The 19,772-nt window shown below is 47.3% G+C and overlaps 1 protein-coding gene across 1 annotated transcript; it reads right to left on the bottom strand.

The window, feature by feature from the left end:
• Positions 1-7,596: 7,596 nt before the first annotated feature.
• On the bottom strand, positions 7,597-10,203 carry LOC146204183 (uncharacterized). The gene is made up of 2 exons (XM_084586206.1): positions 10,192-10,203; positions 7,597-7,866 (listed from the first exon to the last, which is right to left on the bottom strand). Exons 1-2 carry the CDS (start codon positions 10,201-10,203, stop codon positions 7,597-7,599), a joined length of 282 nt encoding a protein of 93 aa, XP_084442332.1.
• Between the last annotated feature and the right edge of the window lie 9,569 nt (positions 10,204-19,772).

The following is a 19,772-nucleotide window of genomic DNA, read 5'->3' as shown; positions in this document are numbered from 1 at the left end:
CCATCTGGCTTTTTAGACGTTGCGAGGTTCCAAGCTCCGCAGCTCGTTAAGCAATCGTATATAGCAGGCCTATTAAGTGTGGTAACACTTCCCACTTAGAAAGGTACAAGCGGATCGGCGTATGGTAGTCTCGGGGAACCGCCTAAAGCAGAAGACGTCACTACAATTACTTTCGAGACCTTCTGGTGACGAGGTTCAACCGTTCTTCTGATGCTGGTGTAGAATTGTGATAAGGGTGATGGTATAAGCAGAACGAGGCTTAACCGGTCGTGCATCATGGACATATTAAAGCATCGCTCCAAGCTTCTCCGGTAAAGCCGGTGGTCAGCTTCTCGTTTCCCCGCAAACAAAGTGAAGACGAGGCGCTGCCACGAGGGAGGGGGGGGGGGGGGGTATTACGGCTGCCATAATTTTTTTTTGTCATGAATGGCCGTATCAGTTCGATGTTCGCGGTCAATTCCAAGCTGACAGGTGAAACCGCTGTAATAAAGTTAACATGTATTATTCATTATTGCAGCTCGCCACGGAGAAACGTAGTCTACGTCCTATAGCGCAGGACTTCAGCCCCGTTCGGGGACATTTTTTCTATACTTCGCCAATAGGGACATTTTTTCCGGGGACATTTGCTCCGGGACGTTTTTTCCGGGGACGTTTTTACCGGATCCCGGCGTCTCTCATAGTGTGAGTCGCTTTGGACGTTAAACCCCACAAAACCAAACCAGGTGCACACACATCACAGTATGCTGAGCTATGCATGTCTTACGAATGCCCTGCACTACCGCTGTGGAGGGCATGGGGGATCATTCAGCAATAATCTTGCTGCGTCATGCAGATAGTCCGGCGTTGTTTGCATTGTGAGCGAAAAATCGCGCCGGCCGTGGCTCCGGCAGCTGGTAAGTCACGTGGCCGTGTTGTACTTATTGTTCGGCGAGTTGCGGAAAGTCGTGAGGCCATATGATGTGACAGGAGTTCCAAACGCAGGCTTCTACTTTCAGATGGGGGGTGAGAGGCGAATCGAGTAATGCACGCTACACATATGGCAGGCAGGCACGGCTTCGTCTGTATACGGCTTGGTTAAAGCAGGCCTTTGTAGATATCTCGGCCGGGTGGTATTTGACATAACTGGGTGTAGTTTACGACTGTATGCAAAGTATATGCGCAAGATAACAGAGGCGCAAATTGAGGGATTAGTGACTAAACTAAATTGCAAAGTGAATGCACGCGTAAGAGGATCCCCAAGAGGAGCCATTCCCCGATTTCCCTCCATTTGTTTATTTATTTTTTTAAGCGCTGCCGCTTCGCATGAAATAGTCTAGAAGCTTTCTTTTCCTTCGCTGATCCTTTACGCATCTATCTGCTTGAGTGAACAGGGTATAGAGTTTGGCAGAATTACGGGCGGTACCTTTCCGGGCGAGACTGTGTGGCTGAAACACGGTATGCGGATTCCTTCGGTTGACGTCATATGGGACGTCCTATGCGATGCGCTAGTTCGTGGCTTGCTAGTACAACCTAGATACAGCTTTTAATGGTTCGACAGTTTATGTACGTCTCAAATGCTTTGCAACAACCGGCGTCGTTTCCTACATGCCGTGTATACGACGAACAAACAGTAGGAGGCGGTTCGCTGGAGCATCGAGGCGTAAACCCGGTCAGTCGCCCGCTGCCGGCCCTCGCCACACTGTATGGTGACCTGCGATGCAGCGCTTATCTTCAGGGGACACGCTGCGACGATAGCCTAGCCATGCCTTCTTTGCAACCGTCTCTTCACTTCCGGTCATGCAGCGACGGCAGCTGGCATGTCGACATTGGAGTCTCCGTTCCCAACTGCCTCACGGTGCGGATCGCAGGTCATGTTGGGCCCAGGAAAAGAGCCTCCGCATGACTCATGTTGTCATTTAGGACCTGGCATACTGAAGGAGAAGCCAAGTGCCATGCACAGGGCTTCACCCTCACCATGTATATTTTGGCAATTAAAGTATATACCCCCACCTGGCATCGATGTATGGTGTGGACGCACTGTCGTCGCTGATCAACCGGCCGGAGAACTAGGGCACGTCCCTGCTTCGGCACCAGCGGTGACAAACCCCTTGAGATTGTTGCTAGCGCAGACCAGGAAGGAGAGCTGTCGGACTAGTTGGTGTTGCATCTTTTAAAGAAGGAAACGCGAATTCAGGCAAATAACGAATAATGGAGGCACATAACAAGCTCGTACAAGCAGCCATCCTTTTCGCGGGTGTGAAAGTCGCCATACACAGCCGAGGGTTCCGGTAAAAACGAACCCGGAGTTAGCGCCCCCGGAAAATATGGCCCCGATAAAACTGCCCCAGGACAAAAGGTCCCCATTTGCGAAGTAAAAAAAAATGTCCCCAAAGAGGTGCAATCTAACGTCAAGCTTTCGCCTCGCCTGAGAGCGAGGGGCCAGTTGCTGTTACAGTCAAGGATTCTGCGATTTCCCCTTACAACTTCTTTTATTGTTTTAGCTTGAGCCTATTTGCATATTTGTTCCCAGCTGTTTTCTCGCTTTCCACCTGCTGTAGTTCTTTTTTGTGCTGTAAGCCTCAGACTGCGTTTCCCCATTGTGAACGCCAATATGCTACGGTGCTTCCTCCCGTCCGCTTAGAAGTGGCAAAACATTGTAATGATGTGTAGATTTCGTAAGAAAAAAAAAAAAAAAGCATGCGCCTAAACCTAACCGTGTAAACCTAACCGGACCGCGTGATATAGAGAGCTTCCAAGAACACCGAAAACGCTATGCATTCTGTGTATTATTGGGTAGTCCGCCATTTTCCTGTACAGTACCTCAGTCGACCATGGAGCGCGGCGCGCTAACAGTGCCAAAAACAGTGGTTTACTGTGCGGTCGCGGGCTGTAACCGCCGAACGCAGACTAAAGCTCAGAAGCTGAAGTCCGGACGAGACCACTGCGGGGTTTTCAAATACCAAAGGAACGCTCACACGAATACAGCAAGACCAATGAGCTCTCGGAACGTAACCGGCGAGAATGGCTTGCACGCATCAACTGACGTGGCATTCACAGCAGTGCAGACAAATACCAAGTGTGTGCACGTCATTTCGTGTCCGGTACGTAAGCGATTATCGATGTACGGCAGCTGTTACGTCCCACTGGTCAATTTGTTGACTTTTTCGCAGCCGCGCCACTGGAGGCTTGTTTAAGCTTTAAGAGTGGTTGACCTGGGCAGAGATCACAAAAAAAAAAAAAAGAAAAAAAAAAGAAAAATTAGTATCTCACCGGAATGTCATTTCAAATGCTTACCTCTGTTTTGAGTGTACTGTGTCGGCTGTGACCACTTTGACGCACGGCTCGCACACGCAACCACTTGTTACTTAGCTGCATAGACGCGCACAGGGTTCTGCATTAGGGGGAGCTAAGTTTCAACAAAGCGCCCGCCCCCCCCCCCCCCCCCCCCCCTCTATGGCCCCTGCAGCCAAAACACAACGTTAAGTTGAGGAATGGTTATAAAACATTTATTAATGTCTAGGCTCGTGGAACGAAATCCCGTGTGCGAGAGTTGTGCGCGAGATCTGTCATAATCCGCGAGGTTCCGTGAGATGTGTTCTTTTTTAACGTTCCTGCCATCTTCAATCCAACACTTGAACGCGCGCCAAGGAACGCCAGGTTACAGGAGCGATGGTGTACCGTCCAAATACCTCACACTGGCCGGAGAAAGTGTGAAAGATACTGCGCCTTTCCTTTCCTGTCAACCAATCATAATTATATGTAGCACTGCAACGAACGCCGATAAGAGGCAAACGATGAGAAGCAAATGATAGGAAAGGAAGGGTAAGCTTTCGCCATTCTCCTCTTAAGAGACGTCTGAGAGACCCTCTAATTATATTTTGATGTAATGGTATGGCAAGCAACACACACAAAATATTCTGCTCTTAAAAAAAAACAAAACGAGCTTCGCCATGGATGCCAAATTGAAAATTACTCGAGGACGCGCTTTTCACAACGGTTTTAGTCCCCCTGTTTTCAAGAAAGAAAGGTGGCTTGGAACGCAACAGCACGATTTATCGGCCGCCAGTGCAGTAAAAAACATCTATGGCCATAACCCAGCACTTTAAAAATGTTGCACAGGTCCAACGGAGTGAAGGTTTGGGGGCGTCCTCTTTAGAGGATTGGGGGGGGGGGGGGCACCCCCCTCCCTCTGCGCACGTCTATGCGTAGTGGCGACCTTCAAGAGCTTTGCTGGCTTTCAGCTGCTGCCGTGTTATGAAACTTTTCTTTAAAACAAGGAATTCATGGATAATGGCGACGTCGGTACACGGCCACAAGTTCACATCCATGGCACAGCCGTTCGCGCCTAGCGTTAAAGGGTCCACGCCTCACTGTTTTATCTTCTCTGCATACCGCACGTGATCTTTTGGGCAGAATGTCGCGGCGTATGATCCCAAGGAAGCTGCAGACATTTTTCACGCACGTATTATACCAACAAAGTGACCTCGCTATAGCTCGATCGACTGTCAAGACTACGCACCCTGTCTCCACGCAGCTGCTGCAAGCAGCGGCATCGTCTGCTGCGTCGTCTGCTGCATAGCACGGAAATATGGCGGCCTACCCGGAATGCACAGTGTTCATCATGCTTTTTCGGCGCCTTGTCTACTGCCTGTAGATATCACAGTCACCCAAAGGAGCCAGATCCCGAACAATAGTAACATCTGTTCACATAGGAGGAATCCACTAAAAAGTATACTTTCTTTAGTACGTAATTTCGAAAGGATTCCTTCTTAGGTGTAATTCTTGTCTTGAGCCTTTTCTTCCGAGGACGTTATTTCCGGGCCGTATCCTTCGGGCACATCTTTTTTTTTTTTTTTTTTTCGGGGATGTTTTTATCTACACCCACACAGCTGGAGCTCCGAGCGTAGCCGCCACGTTCACTAACATAAACACGATGATGTCCGTATAGGGTGACGTACACCTATACTCGCTGTAATCTGCGTAGCGGAGCAAAACTTCAGTTACGTAACAGCGATGCGTGACTGGTCGGCCCACGAGCGGTGGCCAATCGTGATAGCCAATGAGAAAGGCCGCTGCCCCGTCAAAAGCTTTACTTGCGCGAGTTTCGTGAACCTTGCCCTGTATCTCGCGCGGCGAGCTCTGGCCTTTGAACCTCCTGAGCTGGATATCTCGGCTCGATTCTACACGATGCCTTCTGCCCTGACTACGCGCCATTCGAATATTTCACCGGACCAACAGCACAGCTTTTTGTCTCGCTTTCACACTTCGAACACACTTTTCTCGCCATTTTAATTGACAGATGGCTGGACCAGCTTAAGGAGCGCGTCAAACAAGAAAGAAATGACGGGTCGTGTTTGCACTCGCCACTAAACAGAGATTCACTTATGTGCGCACTTTATGCTCTGCTGAATACGTTTTTTTTTTTTTCCACTATGCTTCAGACATGGGCGACATTTGACACGAACTGAGAAACAAATACACACAGTGTGACACTTCAAATTAGTTTTTATTTTACCTCACCGTAGTGAAGTGCCTTTGAACTCATCTTGTAACTTTTCATTGTGACACATGAAGACTTCCATCGTTTCTCATGTTGTTGCATCCTGGCCTCTATACCTGAAATACTAACGGCGCACTGCATTGGAAGCGACGGCTCAGTGGCTTTGACATTTCAATGCTGATCCCAAGATTGCAGGCTCGATCTTGCCGTGTCATAAAACTCCCGTGGGATGTGAAACGTCAGCACATTCTAAAGAACTGCAAGTCGTCTATATTGACACGCAGACCTATACACTATACGACGACCCTATATACTAGCCAAAGTGTCATTTCCGCGAGTACGAAAAGGCATATACGCTACGCGGCTGATGACTAGCCCTTGCACGAGGCAGACGGTGTCTTCCTCGCCTATCCCTTCCTGTGACGGGTGATTCGCCGGATCGTGCACGTAATTCGATGGCTTGCCGTATCTATAAGATTTTTAAGGTTTGACGTGCGTCTACATTCGTGTCCCTGGATCCCTGTATTCTGGATCCGTGCTTCCTGGAATCTTTGGATCCGCATTCCGAGAATGCGAATAACAAGGACCTTTCTGGAGTAGCTTGGTTGCTACCGTATAGTTCGGGCCGTGAACACGGACCACTTCGGATTTTTCTGGGGCGCATCATATATCACGGCCTCCGAGTCAAAAACAGGTAAACCTCTTGACGGCGGAGGTGAATGGGGCTAATGCGCGCGACTTTGAAAAACTTGATTTAAATATCTAAAACGTATGTCTGCCATTGTCATAGCACTAAAAATTAAAGTGGTATGAGAGACATCGGTTGTGCTTAAAAATATTGCATCAGTTGCTCTCCACGGCGCTTATACTTGTGATCAATTCATTTCTTTCTTGGGACTTCGGGCTAGTTCGTCTGCTTTTCTTTCAGTTAATGGGCTGGCGTACTCCCAGGGGTCTGCTGGTCCAGTTCGCCGCCGCAAATAATGAAGCATTCTGCCCGCCTGCGAACCAATTTCGTACAGCGCCACATTTGCCTGCGACTGCGAGGTCGACGACGAAGCCCACTCAGAAGACAATACCGCCGAAGACAAGAAATAAGCCTTCTGCTTCAATAATGAATGGCTAACACATTACCTTTTACAAGTTCACTGGGATAGGCACTGGTCTTTGTACAATATTTAGGACGCGGCAGCCCTTTGTCTCGGTTAACCCTTTATCTTAAGTAAGCAATCAGTAAACGTTTGTACAAAGCATGCTATATTTACACCAACAAGCACAGTGATGAGTAGAAAAAATCAACGCATGTGTCTTACGAAGAAAATTAAATATTTACAGGTGATCAGTGAGGGCGGCTTAACATATTTCGTGCCTGCTGAACCATCCTTAGGACTGAGGAGTTGGAATGACGATGGCATATTCCTTTTACTGCATGTATTTGAAAGACACGATCGCTTGGATTATGGCGATCTACTACTTGTGCTAACCGCGTTTACTCACCAATGTATGCGCATAAGCCTCCTTTACCACGCTACAGATAACAAAAATCTATACGTATACACTACCGCGGCTAAAGCAGTCCTCACACAATTGACTTCTTTGTCACTTATACCTTATTTTCTCACTGCATCGCTCACTTAATTTGGTGCTCGAGATTTTCTATAACTTCTATATGTTTATCCCGAAGTCGCTGATTTCCGAGTTGTTGTTGTTGTTTATTAGGGTGCTTACTCGCTATTCTGTGAGAGAAGGTACAACTCTACACGTTCAGCGTACTCAGGATAAACTCTTGTAGGCAGTGTATCTCCTATGCTTGAGAAGGCATCCAAACACTCTAAAGTGGTCTCGAGTTCAAATATCTAGCGTAGCGTGATACCTTCTAAATAAACAGTTTAAATTAACTATACTTTTCGGAAACAATTATGACAATCCACAAAATATGGACGGATCTCTTGGTTTATTTATTTGTACATCGAAAACACAACAAAAATAAGCGCAGTAGCTGTGAAGTGCATCTCAGGCGTTCACAAGATGCCGAATATCGTTTTCGGCCTTGGTCCATGGGTGTAGTTTGAACCGTTTTGGTAGCCATTTTTTTATGCTGACCGGCCCAGTGATTATCACCATCCACCGTACCCATATCCACCGCCGTAACCGCCGCCGTAGCCGCCTCCATAGCCGCCTCCGTAGCCGCCTCCGTAACCGTGACTGATTGTGAGCACGGGTTTGACAACGTGCGATACCGTGGCTACTGGTTGCTTGACGTACGTCACCACAGGCTTGGATACATAGCCAACGCTGAGCACCGGTTTGGCCACGTAAGACACCGATGTATGGCCGTAACCACCGGCTGCTACTCCAGAGGCCAGGGCGCACAGCAGAATCACCCACTGTAAGAAGGGAGGGAAAAACAAAACGCAGCGCAATGTCTTCTAATGGTCCTACGAGCGTAACTATGCAATCATGGCGGAGAGCATAGCGGCAGGATACGGCAAAATAAAAATACAGGGAAAATGGTTTGAAGAAAAAGGGGACGCTGGATTGCGTGACGCTCCCGTTGCCTCGCCTGCGATTTACAAACGAACTTGGGCAAAAATGTAAAGGTGGAGAAGAAAGTGGTAAACGAAGAGAGCCGCTCTGTATCGCGAGCCTGGAGTGCATCTTGCAGAACCGATTTAATTCAAGCAGGTGCTGTGGACCCGTTCTGGCGTTCCCCTTCCGACAGCTAAACTGTCGGCCTTCGTTGGGCTTGGCTGGGTAGGCCGAGTCGCGCATCATGCTCCGCCTATGTATACCTTTCGCAGCGCGTACCTTACAGCCACATGGAATTATTCACGGGCGTCGTTGCAGGTGTCAGTGTGCGCCGTAAAGTTACATTCTTCATGAAACACCCAGCATTATGCGCGCATAAAACGTGTTTCGTCAGGAAGCGAAATTTTTGTGTAGGTATACGCTCGTGTCATCCTTCTGCCGGCATACATGCCTACTTGGTTTGGTTCAGTGTATTTCCAATGTTTTTGCGCTTATTTTGATCGCTAGTATATGGAGAAAGCCCTGCTTTTCGCGTGGATGTGACGTTACCCAAGACTGCAAAGCTTATGTCGTTTCCTACACCACTTCTTGCGCTATAGTTGATTCCTTCTTGCAGCGCAGCTCTTCCCTGTCACCTCGACAGTATCGCTATTTCCTTCTCCCTGAAATGATGGGCAACGATACCTGCATCAACTTAAAAGAATCCCTTAGCGCGTAAATAAAAATTTCGTCAATGCTTTAGGTAATCACAGGTGTTTCGGTGTAAATTGTGACTGTGTGAGAAAGCGGGATTTTCTCTTTCAAAGTCAAGAACAGAGGTGGGCAAAAGAATCATATTACTTTCCTCGTGCGTGTCTTGAAGCACCGATTCTTCGACAAGGGGACAGAAATTCGGAAAGTGAGCGAATTTGGCCACCTCTTTTCAGGATGTAATGGGCAAGTTGTTTGAAAGCTGATTTTGTAATTTATACGTTTCCTCAGTAGTTAGGGCACTCAGCTTCTCAGCCGGGAGACCCAGTATCGATCCTGGCCACTGCGGCCGCTTTTAGGCTATAGAGACGAAACGCCACTGTACGATGTTACTGGACGTTAAAGAACCACGGGTGGTCGAAATTATTCGGAGTCGTCCGCTACGAAGTCACTCATAGCCGAATTCGTTTTGGTACGCCAAACCCCAGAAACCACAAGCCGACCACGTTTTACGTCCCAGATTCGACCAGTCACATGCACTGCTGGGGTTTAAATTCCAGCGAGCGGGGAAGTCTATCTTAAATATATTATGTCACCCGCAAACACAACTGTGAACGCACACACGGTCCACGGACGTCAACCCCACAGAGCTGACTGCTATTCTCATACTTTTCGCCGACAAGAGCGTTCGTGCGAAAGCCGCGAGACTGAGACTGCCCAGTTGATCAACACCATGCTTGGGCGCGATAAGCTGAAAGAGAATGAGGTTGCGCGTAAAACGCTTCTAACGCTCACTGTGCGGACATCAAGCGTGTCCGTGCGTATGATTTGTATCACGGGTGTACAAAATGTTTAGCTGCGAACAAAATATCCGCCTATCGCCATTTTCCAAAAACGATTCCTTGATATGAAGAAACGCACACCGGGCCAACTGTTTCTCACACATCATCAGAGTGAAGCACTACGTGTGAAAAGAAGCAGTGCGGCTATCATCGTTCTTGCTGGGAGAGAGCGAGCGTTACGGCGAATGAAATTATGGTACCGCGACAGTCATTCCAACGACTGGGCAGTTTAGTGCTGGACGAAGCTTCCGTAACGTCCATTTCGATTAGTAACAACAGAGACGAACGCATACAGAACATGACGAGCAAATATATATATATATATCTATATATATCTATATATATCTATTATATCTATATCTATATATATATATATATATATATATATATCTATATATATCTATATATATCTATTATATCTATATCTATATATATATATATATATATATATATATATATATATATATATATATATATATATATATATATATATATATATATATATATATATATATATATATATAATCCCCGCAACGTCACTTTGAACTGAGCCAGAAAGTCCTTTTCATATCAAGGCTGCCTGGCTGAGCATTTTGTGACCCCCACACAAAAAGGTGCCAAATAAAGCGTTTACGGCGTGCGCATACTCACGTATACGTGCATGATGCTCGGCTCGAACAGCGAAAGGGAAGCTTGGGTACGTTTCTTAGGAGACAATGTCCCGAAGTTTCTGGCTTGGGGCCTTATATACGTCGAGATATGGCCTTAAAAACCTTCAAAAATGAGCGAGCGCGCGGCATTTACTTGAAACAGTCGACCTGGTGTGTCTTGTTGTGCAATGCGGCTGGCGTTATGCCCTGTATCCTGATTTTTCGTTTCCTAATTTCTGTGCCACATTTTATTTTTCTTCGAACCGGTCACTAACAAAGTTCGAGGCGGGAAGTGTTTATTCGTGCTCAGGCGCGTGTCCATTTCTGAGTCCCATTAACGCGGGCTCACCGCGTTAAGCTTTCATTATTCCTCCACTTTGAGACGGAAGAATGACTCCCACGCCAAGAGCCGGTGAACTTTCGCAACAAGTTACGAAATTATTGGGCTACGGGGGCTGACCACGCGCAAAGCACCGGAGTGTGAGCTTCATTAATTGCGTTGCGCTCGTAAAGCTCCGAACGTGTACTCGCAGCATGAAGACGCCGGGTACGTATTCTGGCTGCTGCTGCAACTTACGCACGTGCCGTGTTTCACGGCACACTGCATGAACTGCGCTCCTTCTTTGCACCAATGATTGGAGAATAGCGCCATGAAAACAATAGCAGAGTTTGTTGTTCTATGCCTTCGCGACGCTGCCTTGCTAAAGCGGAGAATTCTTTCACCAACAGACACACAAAACAAGCTACTCAATTTTCCAGCGAAAGTTGAAATCGTTAAACACATTTGATTGTTTTCTGTAAGTTACAAATTCACGGTAATAGCGGCCATCGCGGTAGCGGTTGGAATAACGTGATCAGTGCTGCTGACCATTGAGTTAATGCAACCAATACGAGCGAAAGCGACGGCTTTACTCCCATGTAACACCTCTCCACTCATTTGCTAACTGTGTTCGCAGCCATGATGGTACTTCACGTATACGAGTACAGCTGCATACAGCAGACGAAACGACACGAAACTATCACAAGTCAGCCTTTATATCACCTAAATATTATAACTATAAGAAAATAAAATGTGAAACAGTTTTTTTTACGATCTTTAATGCTTTATAGGTGTACTTTTTAGTCTTTTGTGCGAGTAAAGTCAAAGTAATAGGAGTACCATCATGGCGCTACACGAGTGTAGAACAACCTCCTCGCCGCGCTTTACCGCCATGCTGCTGACTGACTAGTACTCCATGAACGTTCGCTGCATATAGGAACGGCAGGCAATCAAGATGCGCGTCGGAAACGCTGTCGTCGCGTTCACGAAGCGTATGGAGAGAGTATGCACGGGAGTGAGGTAGCTGCTGTCATTCTAGAAAAGGTACATGGAACCTTCTGGCGCAGACAAAGATAGAAAGGGGGAAGGAGGGGTAAGACTCGCAACGCCTCACCTCTTCGGTGCGCGAACTCGATGAATCGGAGGTTTATTATAAGGCGCGGTAACTCAGCAGCACTTTAAGAGTGGGTGGCTATATTGAAATGGGCAGGCGTCGTTGTCATACACAAAATGTATTACGGTCGCGTAGTTTAAAGACAGAAGTGGACGTTACGGATTTCGCTTATGAATTAACGGACGGGGGAGGCGACTACCTCACCACATTGCGCTAGCACACGTAATTTCGCGGATTATGATGAACCGGTCTACGGTAGCGAAAGTGCCGGCCAGTCACTCTAAGTTCTGAGACGCGAACTACTTAGAACATTCTGCCTCTGATTTGCTTGTATCCGCAGCAGCTATCGATTTAATTGTGGCAAATTGCGAGGCACAGTATAACGTAGACACGGTATCGTTGATACCAGACACATGTAGCTTCTCGTCTCACGCTTGTTTTTATACATGCGATCAGTACTGTTCGTGCCCAAGTTGCAAGCTATGTTCCGTGACAGTGTTTGAGACTGTTGCGACACATTTGGACGCCAGAGCAGAGAAAGAAGAAGAAAAAAAAGGCCAGGCTGATTTACGGTCTTTTATGGCCGTTCTGACTCAGTGCATAACGGCAAGGGTTTCTCTTTGACCCAGATTTTACTGCCGGGGTTACTGCAGGGGTCGAAACGCTCGTGCGATTCTGGTTTCAGCCAGCTGCGTCGCGGGGTGCCTTACACCTTGGGCAGCCGTCGTTTCAAGACTATGTGTGTTTTATTGTGTTGTACAGAGCAGAACACTGAAAACGGGATTAGCTATACAAGTCATCACAGGGATGATGTGTGGAGGTCTGCAAAAACAGCGTTATAAATAGCCGCAAGTCCAAGCAATATTTCCCTCTTCGCGTGGAGCCTCTTAACACGTGCCACTTACGTCGTAATTCTCTGAAGTCCTAAAACCTAAACACAATGAAGTTAGTTACAAATTTTTGACAGATCATCAATGTCAGTTCACAGCAAACTACTGGATGCATGGGAAGACAGTGCATGTAACGCAGTCCTTTCTCTTCTCTTCACACCGAGTGGGACATTCGTGCCATGCAGTCTACGGGACGTCTTGAGCTAATCGGAGCCACCGACATAAAGAGTAACTTCGTTCGGGCTGCAAAAAAACTCAAACAGTATTGGTTGTCATATGGGATCAGCATAATTAATTTTTAATTTAATCTAGTTTAGTTAAGTAGTACAGTTATTAGGCGATGCTTTTATGATGGAATGAAATATGGTTTGGTTTGTGGGGTTCAACATCCCAAACTATGAGAGTCGCCATAGTGGTGGATCTGAAAATTTCGACCACCTGGGGTTCTTTAACGTGCGCTGGCATCGCACAGCACACGGGTGCTTTGTATTTCGCTTCCATCGAAAAGCGGCTGCCCCCGGCCGGGATTCGATCCCGCATATTCTTGGGCACATGATTCGAGTGCCCTAACAACTGCACCACCACGGTGGGGTATAGGTGTATAGATATATATATATATATATATATATATATATATATATATATATATATATATATATATATATATGGTCCCTGCGCACGATTATATCATACCACTCTCAAACAGATCGAGACATTTGAAATCGCAGCATCAAGGAAAAAGAAAATCTTCAAATTAAACAGTTTTTGCTGTCGTAGCTTGATCGCGAACTGTCTTCAGTACTTGCAAAACATGAAAGGAACAGATTAAAAAAATATATAAGAGGGAACACGGGAGTGCATGGTCTACGCCTTTCCCAAAGCGCTCCCACCAACAGAAGACGAGGATGGGCATAGCGCCAAGGACATGGTCGGAAAGGGCAGCTGACAAGCTTACTTTGCACGCGACTTTACCACTAATTCTTATCAAAAAGCTTGGAGGCCACACGCTCCCATGTTCCCTCTCATATTGCCTCTAGCTGGAGATGGCAAGGAGTGGCGGTTACAGAATAGCCCGTGCCAGGCAGCGCTCATTTTAGAGCGCAGCTCTTTGGCGCCCGTTCCTGGGTTTTGCGGCGGCGTCGGCATCGTCGGCCTCGTAACCAGTTCCGCCCCCCTTTCAATCCCCCAGTGCGAGCCAGCGCTTTGGCAACCGAAGCCTCGCAAGAAGATAGGGTTGTGGGGAGGGGGAGGGGGATACACTCAGCGGCGAACGATGGTGGCAGGAGCGCGCAGCAACCGGAAAACACGAGGAAAGGAGGAGGGGTTGCCGGAGACAGCGCTAGCAGCGACTGACTGATGCCGCTGACGTCGCTAGCGAGTCAAGACAACGTGCTGCGTAGAACACCGTCGCGGCCATGCAGAAAGAGGACGCCTTGCTTTTCGCCTCCATCGAAAAGCGGCCGCCGAGGCCGCTACTTATTGAATTAGTTATTTATTATCAATTGATGACTAATTAAGTAATTCATCATTAACTAATTTACGTATATTTGATTGGCTAACTAATTAATTATTTCCCTACTTAATCACTAATCAGATAATTATTTACTAATTAGTGACAGTTGCTTAGCAGAATGCGGCAATCAGGCGATCGCCTTTCATTACTTTAGTCGCTAAAGTCCCTCGTAATTTTTTTCTTTGAAGATGCGTCCCATAAAAACTTGATCCTGGTACTAAAGTTTTTTCTTCACTTCAACATATTACCAGAGTCCTTCAATGCTTTTGTAATAAGGGACCTTGCATAGGGCGCTACGCCACGAACAGAACGTCCAGCGATCAGTCGTAGCAGTCGTAGCTTCTTTTTTGCACATGCACGAGCGTCATACGGTTGTCGTTGTTGTCTTTCTTGAGCGTCAGGCGCTGAACATTTCATAGCCGAATGCCTGTCCTACACTTTGAAGGACTCTGAGATGACACACGTTAAGTTGGTGCACCTTATATATTGTTGCCCCAAGTGCAAGGGGGTCCATGATTTTTTTTTCTCATTTATGTCATGTTTGCGGCATCGTAAGGAGAAGGTGGAGGTTATGAGCGAAAGGAACCGCCTGGTCTAACAGCCGCCTTCTCAAACTGGCAGCTTCTACGCCATAGCCACAAAAATATGCCTCAGTTGAAAGAATAATGTATTCAATCTTACGGTTGATGGAAAGCGCGGTATTCGTCGTAATAATGTAAATGAAGGGACACGCGATTTCACTTGATGCGTAAAACTAAACTCAAGTGAGAAGACAGTTATCAGCCTACTCCATCTGACATATTACAACTAGCCTGCTTCAGACAAGCTGAAGCCCCGAAGTGTTGCGACGAGCTCAGTTAGTCACGACTATTCGTACAGCGGTGTTTAATGTGCCTTTGCATATCAGCCCGGAATGTTGCGAGCACAGCGCTCGCGTAGTGCATCCAGTTTGCTTGCGTGACGACTTTTATTACGTAAAAGGTAGAGAAAAGTAAAAACGAATGGCTTTTCCAAAGCAACTATTCAGTTGCGGCGATGGTCGCAGACCTGGACGCAGACATCTCGTTTCGCGGTACGCGTCTATGACTGTCTTGTTTCACAAAGTGCCTGAAAATGTGAAATTATTTAGCATCTGGCTATTCGTTGTTCGTTGTTGACGGAGTTTAGAACACAAAGGTTTCTGTCATGCGATGTCCTTGTGACCACTTCTGTTATTCTATATTTGAACCTTTCAAGAGCAATATGTCGGGCATTCTCTGATAGCCTCTCGGGAAAAAAAATGTGGCTCTGTCTCTGTGGTGAAGTATGCCGCTGGTTTCCCGTTTTTGTTTCTGATTGTACGCTTTATAGGTAATCAGATATTGACGGCTCGAGCTCTCGATTCCTCTGAGCAACGAAAACTACATGCCATGCACTAAAATGCCCTAAGAGTGTGAAGCCCGTATTTCGTCCGTTTTTTTTTTTTTTTTTTTTTAGCAAATTTTCAAGTTCTCGCATGAAGAGCTGAAGGTCAAATGGCGCTTGTTAATCATCTCTGGGACGCAGTTCACGTGTCCCCGAAGAAATTGTGTCAGATACTTCGCATTTCCTTCCTATAAACCATTCCGTTAGATGTCACTTTCCACTTCTCGCATGCAGCGCTCCAGGGCGAATCAGGCTTTGGAAATGACCTCTACAGCGAGGTTTCGTTACAGGTCATTTCTAAGCCGGAATCGACCTTCAACACTGCGCTTACATATTACCTCTAACGGAATTGTTTAGGAAGGAAATATGCAGTATCTGCCACACTTCTCCGTGGACACCTGTACCGCGCCATAAGGGAAGTGAGGAGGGCGGGAGTGAAACCAGAAAGAAAGAGGTGCCGTAGTAGAGTGCTGCGGAGTAATTTTGATCACCTGGCTGACCATCTGGCTGACATCGCATAGCACACGGACGCCTCTCCGTTTCGCCTCTATCAAAGCACAGCCACCGGTGGTCAGGTTCGAACCTAAGTATTTCAATTCAGCAGTCGAGCGCCTTAACCGCTGAGCCGTCGCGGTGGGGTATGTGCCATATTCTGTCACGCTTTTGGACCGAAGTTCCACTTCTCGCGTACAGAGATGAATGTCAAATCAGGCTTAGAAATCACCTCTAACGGCAGGCGCAGTGCCGCCACAACTGTGAGCATCGCAGTCACCTCCGCCGCAGCGCCGACAGTCGCTCCAACCGGTCGCTGTCGCCAGTTTTGTCACGTAGGTCTGACTCGTCAGGTACGTGGTGCTAACCACAAAGAGGAGAAGAAGGATAGCGGCATCCTAGCAGATGCGCGCGCCGGCGCGGAGAGGAGAAGGGTAAGTTCCGCATTGCGCATGCACGTGCCACCGTGCAGAGCTGACCGAGTGATCGGGAAAGCGTCTGCGGGCATCGCATGCATACGGCATGAAAGGGGGCTCTGCGTCTAACACCAGTCAACTTTGATGCGTTCAACGGAAAGCTGGTTATGTTAGATGCAACGCTCGGTCGCCCACAGCCAAAGCTTTCACTCTACATTTGGTTGAGCAGTGTTGAACCCCTCTAATTTTTTTTTTCCTCTCTCAAGTTTGCTGCAGATGTATGACATCTTTGATGAGTTTTTAAGTTAGAAAATTTTCCGAGATCATTGCACAATCTGCACTGGGGAAATGCATAAGCCTGATCGTTGCTTGTTGTCCGCGAGATATGTCAGCGGGATTCCGCAAGTGACAGATACAGCGCCTTTCCTCTCTTATATACCAATTATAAGACGCCGGTGAACTTCTAAGCTTTCAACGCTGGTTATGTTCGACAAGGGGCGCGCGGCGTACCGTCTGCAGCAGCAACGCCCAGGCTTTCGCATTTCTGCACAGCAGAATCTGCAGTGCTTTCTGACTTTTTCAGACTGCAGTTAATTGTTACCTCTGTTTGCACACTTTCTAACCCTTCCCACCCATTTTCGCACTCAAATCACGCCCTTTCCCACTCGTTCACGATCAAACATTTCAAAGTTCCCGCCCCAGAAAGTCAGACCTACGTCATCGGAAGTCGAGTACCTTTCGACCCCCTTTGGACGTAGACATTACCCCTCCCGGCTATTTCAACGGTTGATTAACTTCATTGGTTCCAATTATTTAAGTAATTAACCCACATAAGCCATTTTCTCACTTGCACACCTTTCCTCGACGCTCTATCCAATGGTACCATTATTTTTTAGACGTACGTATAGTTTCTCTTTACAGCTCCGGGAAGGTCATGCCCGCGCGAAACCCGCCTAGATTGCCATATAATGCTTACGCATTAAATCCAGAACGAAGGATACATATTGTGCCCAACTACTTATTACACGTTATTTTCCATACTACACGTCCCCGTTTCCGCGGCTGGTATTTGTCATTCTACAGCCTCAAAAATGACTATGGCCAATATTTCCTAAGCTCTATGGACAATGTGCATAACGTCGGAAGTGCATTTTTAAGCCCTACTATATCATTTAACATAGCAGGCAAATCTTCCCTGCGGGCAGAATTTGGACAAAAATTTGGGGGCGCTTCATCGCGATCAACGCGATAGAGGTGACAGATTCCGTCAGCATCGCACACTCAACCCTCACACAAAGATCTGCTTCTCATCGTACGCATATCTTCAGTTCACACAGCGGCTTTCTTCTCTTTTTCACTGCACACTACCCCCATAGGGGCCTCCAGCAATGGAAACAGGTGTTAGGTGTGTCCACCGTGTAGTGAGAGTGTTACTGGGCGTTTTGTTTCTTCAAAGGCAATTTTCATTTTTATTACGAAAGCAATACAACGCCAGGTCTAACCGCTCGTCGCTGTGTGCCGTGCTCGTGTTGGTGGTCCCCTGGTAGGAGCTGCCAACGTGGGTCTCTCGTTTCACATGGGACGGTTATGTCAGAACCAGCCTGCCAGGACCCTGGCATTCATCTTACCCCTATAGGCCACTAAGGCACCTTCATACGGCTTGGGTAAAGCGGGGCTTTATGCGTGGGCTGGGGAAGAAAAAGATGAAGAAGAAAAATTAGAAGAACGCTCGGCCACCCGCAGCTAATGCTTTCGCTCAATATTCGGTTTAGTAGCGTTGAACCCTTCTCATTTTTATTTTTAGCGCCTATGGTTGGCCACACGTCGTGCTCTACTGGTCTTAAAGACGATGACGCAACAGACCATGGCGTACCTCGTGAGGTGATTGACCCCATTCCTCGTTGGCATACTCTTAATTACTCATTAGTGCATAAGTATGTATCTAGCGCATTCAAAGTTTGGCTACGTCAAACAAATATTGTGCGATAAAGAAGGTGCAGGTAATGCCCAGAATATTTGCAACCTTCTTTGCAACTCTCAGTAGGAGCCCATGCTCCATAACTTGTTTCTATGGAGTCTGACGGAGCTAGTTCTTGCCTCGGTGTTATCCGCGTCTTTTTTTCTTAATCGGCAAAAGTATTTTTTTTTTAAATGCTGCGCTCATTAGTCGCCTAAGTACTCAGTTCCCTTACCTATTCGCGCCAAACTGGCTGGTGAAAGGTCGGGGACTCCTTAAAGTCAATGCCTTCATTTTTCTTACTGTGCGCTTTTCTCTAGATTACCTGCATAACCGGCTGAGAAGGCAAATAACTCGGGTTGTTGCTGAGCCTTTGTCTCCTGTACCTTTGTATCTGCAGCCTTACGATGGGCTCCTTGACACAAGTGTTTTAAAGGGATACAGCTGGCAGTTCTATCGCAATTTCTAAGTTAGCAAAATCCAGTAGTACGTCATTTCGGGATTTTGTTGTCGCTTGTCCGGCAACAAAAGAGACGTTTAATATAATTCGATTCGAAGTTGAAGTTGTTTTCTTTTTTTTTTTTCGGCACAGTGATTCAATCTCGGTTTTCCCTTTTTTACGTCGATGGGGAAAGCGACGCAAACCATGGCGTAAACACGGACTGCGTGATTGCTAGCCCACGGCGAGTGGACGCTCTAGCGGTGGCCTGAATTAAAGCTACCGCTGACCGGAGCCGTCTCTTCTTTTGCACTAGCCGTACGCCCCATTCCCGGCCTCTACAACGAAGTTATCGCGGCGAACGCCGACCTACACTTTAGTGACCTCGACGTCCACAGAGCGTGCGATACTTTTTAGAGCCGAGGCGTCTCGACTAGCAGGGTATCAAGAATACCCGAGCGCCGGCGAGGCGACAGTGTCGGCAGCAAGCGAAGTTATGGTTGACCCTGACATAGTCAACCAACCGTCACGACTCACGAGCATAGGCTGGTATGTACGAGTAGCAAGGGATGAGCCCTACACTGTGGCTGAAAATTGAAAAAGAAGAGCACAGGGCTGGTTTTATGCACTTCCTTCAATTCGCTTCGCTGTTATATTACTTAATATGAACCAACCGAAGAATCCTTTGCTCAAACCTGCCTTGGGCGTTTACACCTTAAGAGACCGAACTCGAAAGTTGCCGGCGTCGCTTTGCCGCAGGGAGTATGTGTGAAGCTGAAGTACGCGTTATGCCACAAACAGATGCGCCATATTGCTCTGTCGTTGCGTATACTGAGAAGACGGCGTGTAGAACAACGAGCAGCGAGGAAAATTAAAATATTTTCATATCTATCGGAAAGAAGAAAAAAAAAAACAACTCGCGGACTGCTTATTGTGGCTCTACAGCAGAGGCTAGGCTGGAGAGGCATGCAGACGAACATTTGTCCCCCGTTCCATGAGAGGCGCGGGACGAAGGGTGGGGGGGGGGTGGGGGGTGGG

The sequence above is a fragment of the Amblyomma maculatum genome, chromosome 1 (genome assembly GCF_055883805.1).
Source record: "Amblyomma maculatum isolate TAMU_Amacu chromosome 1, ASM5588380v1, whole genome shotgun sequence".
Lineage (NCBI taxonomy): Eukaryota > Metazoa > Arthropoda > Arachnida > Ixodida > Ixodidae > Amblyomma > Amblyomma maculatum.
The sequence above is the reverse complement of the archived record's forward strand: the minus strand, read 5'-3'. Positions and strand labels throughout refer to the sequence as shown.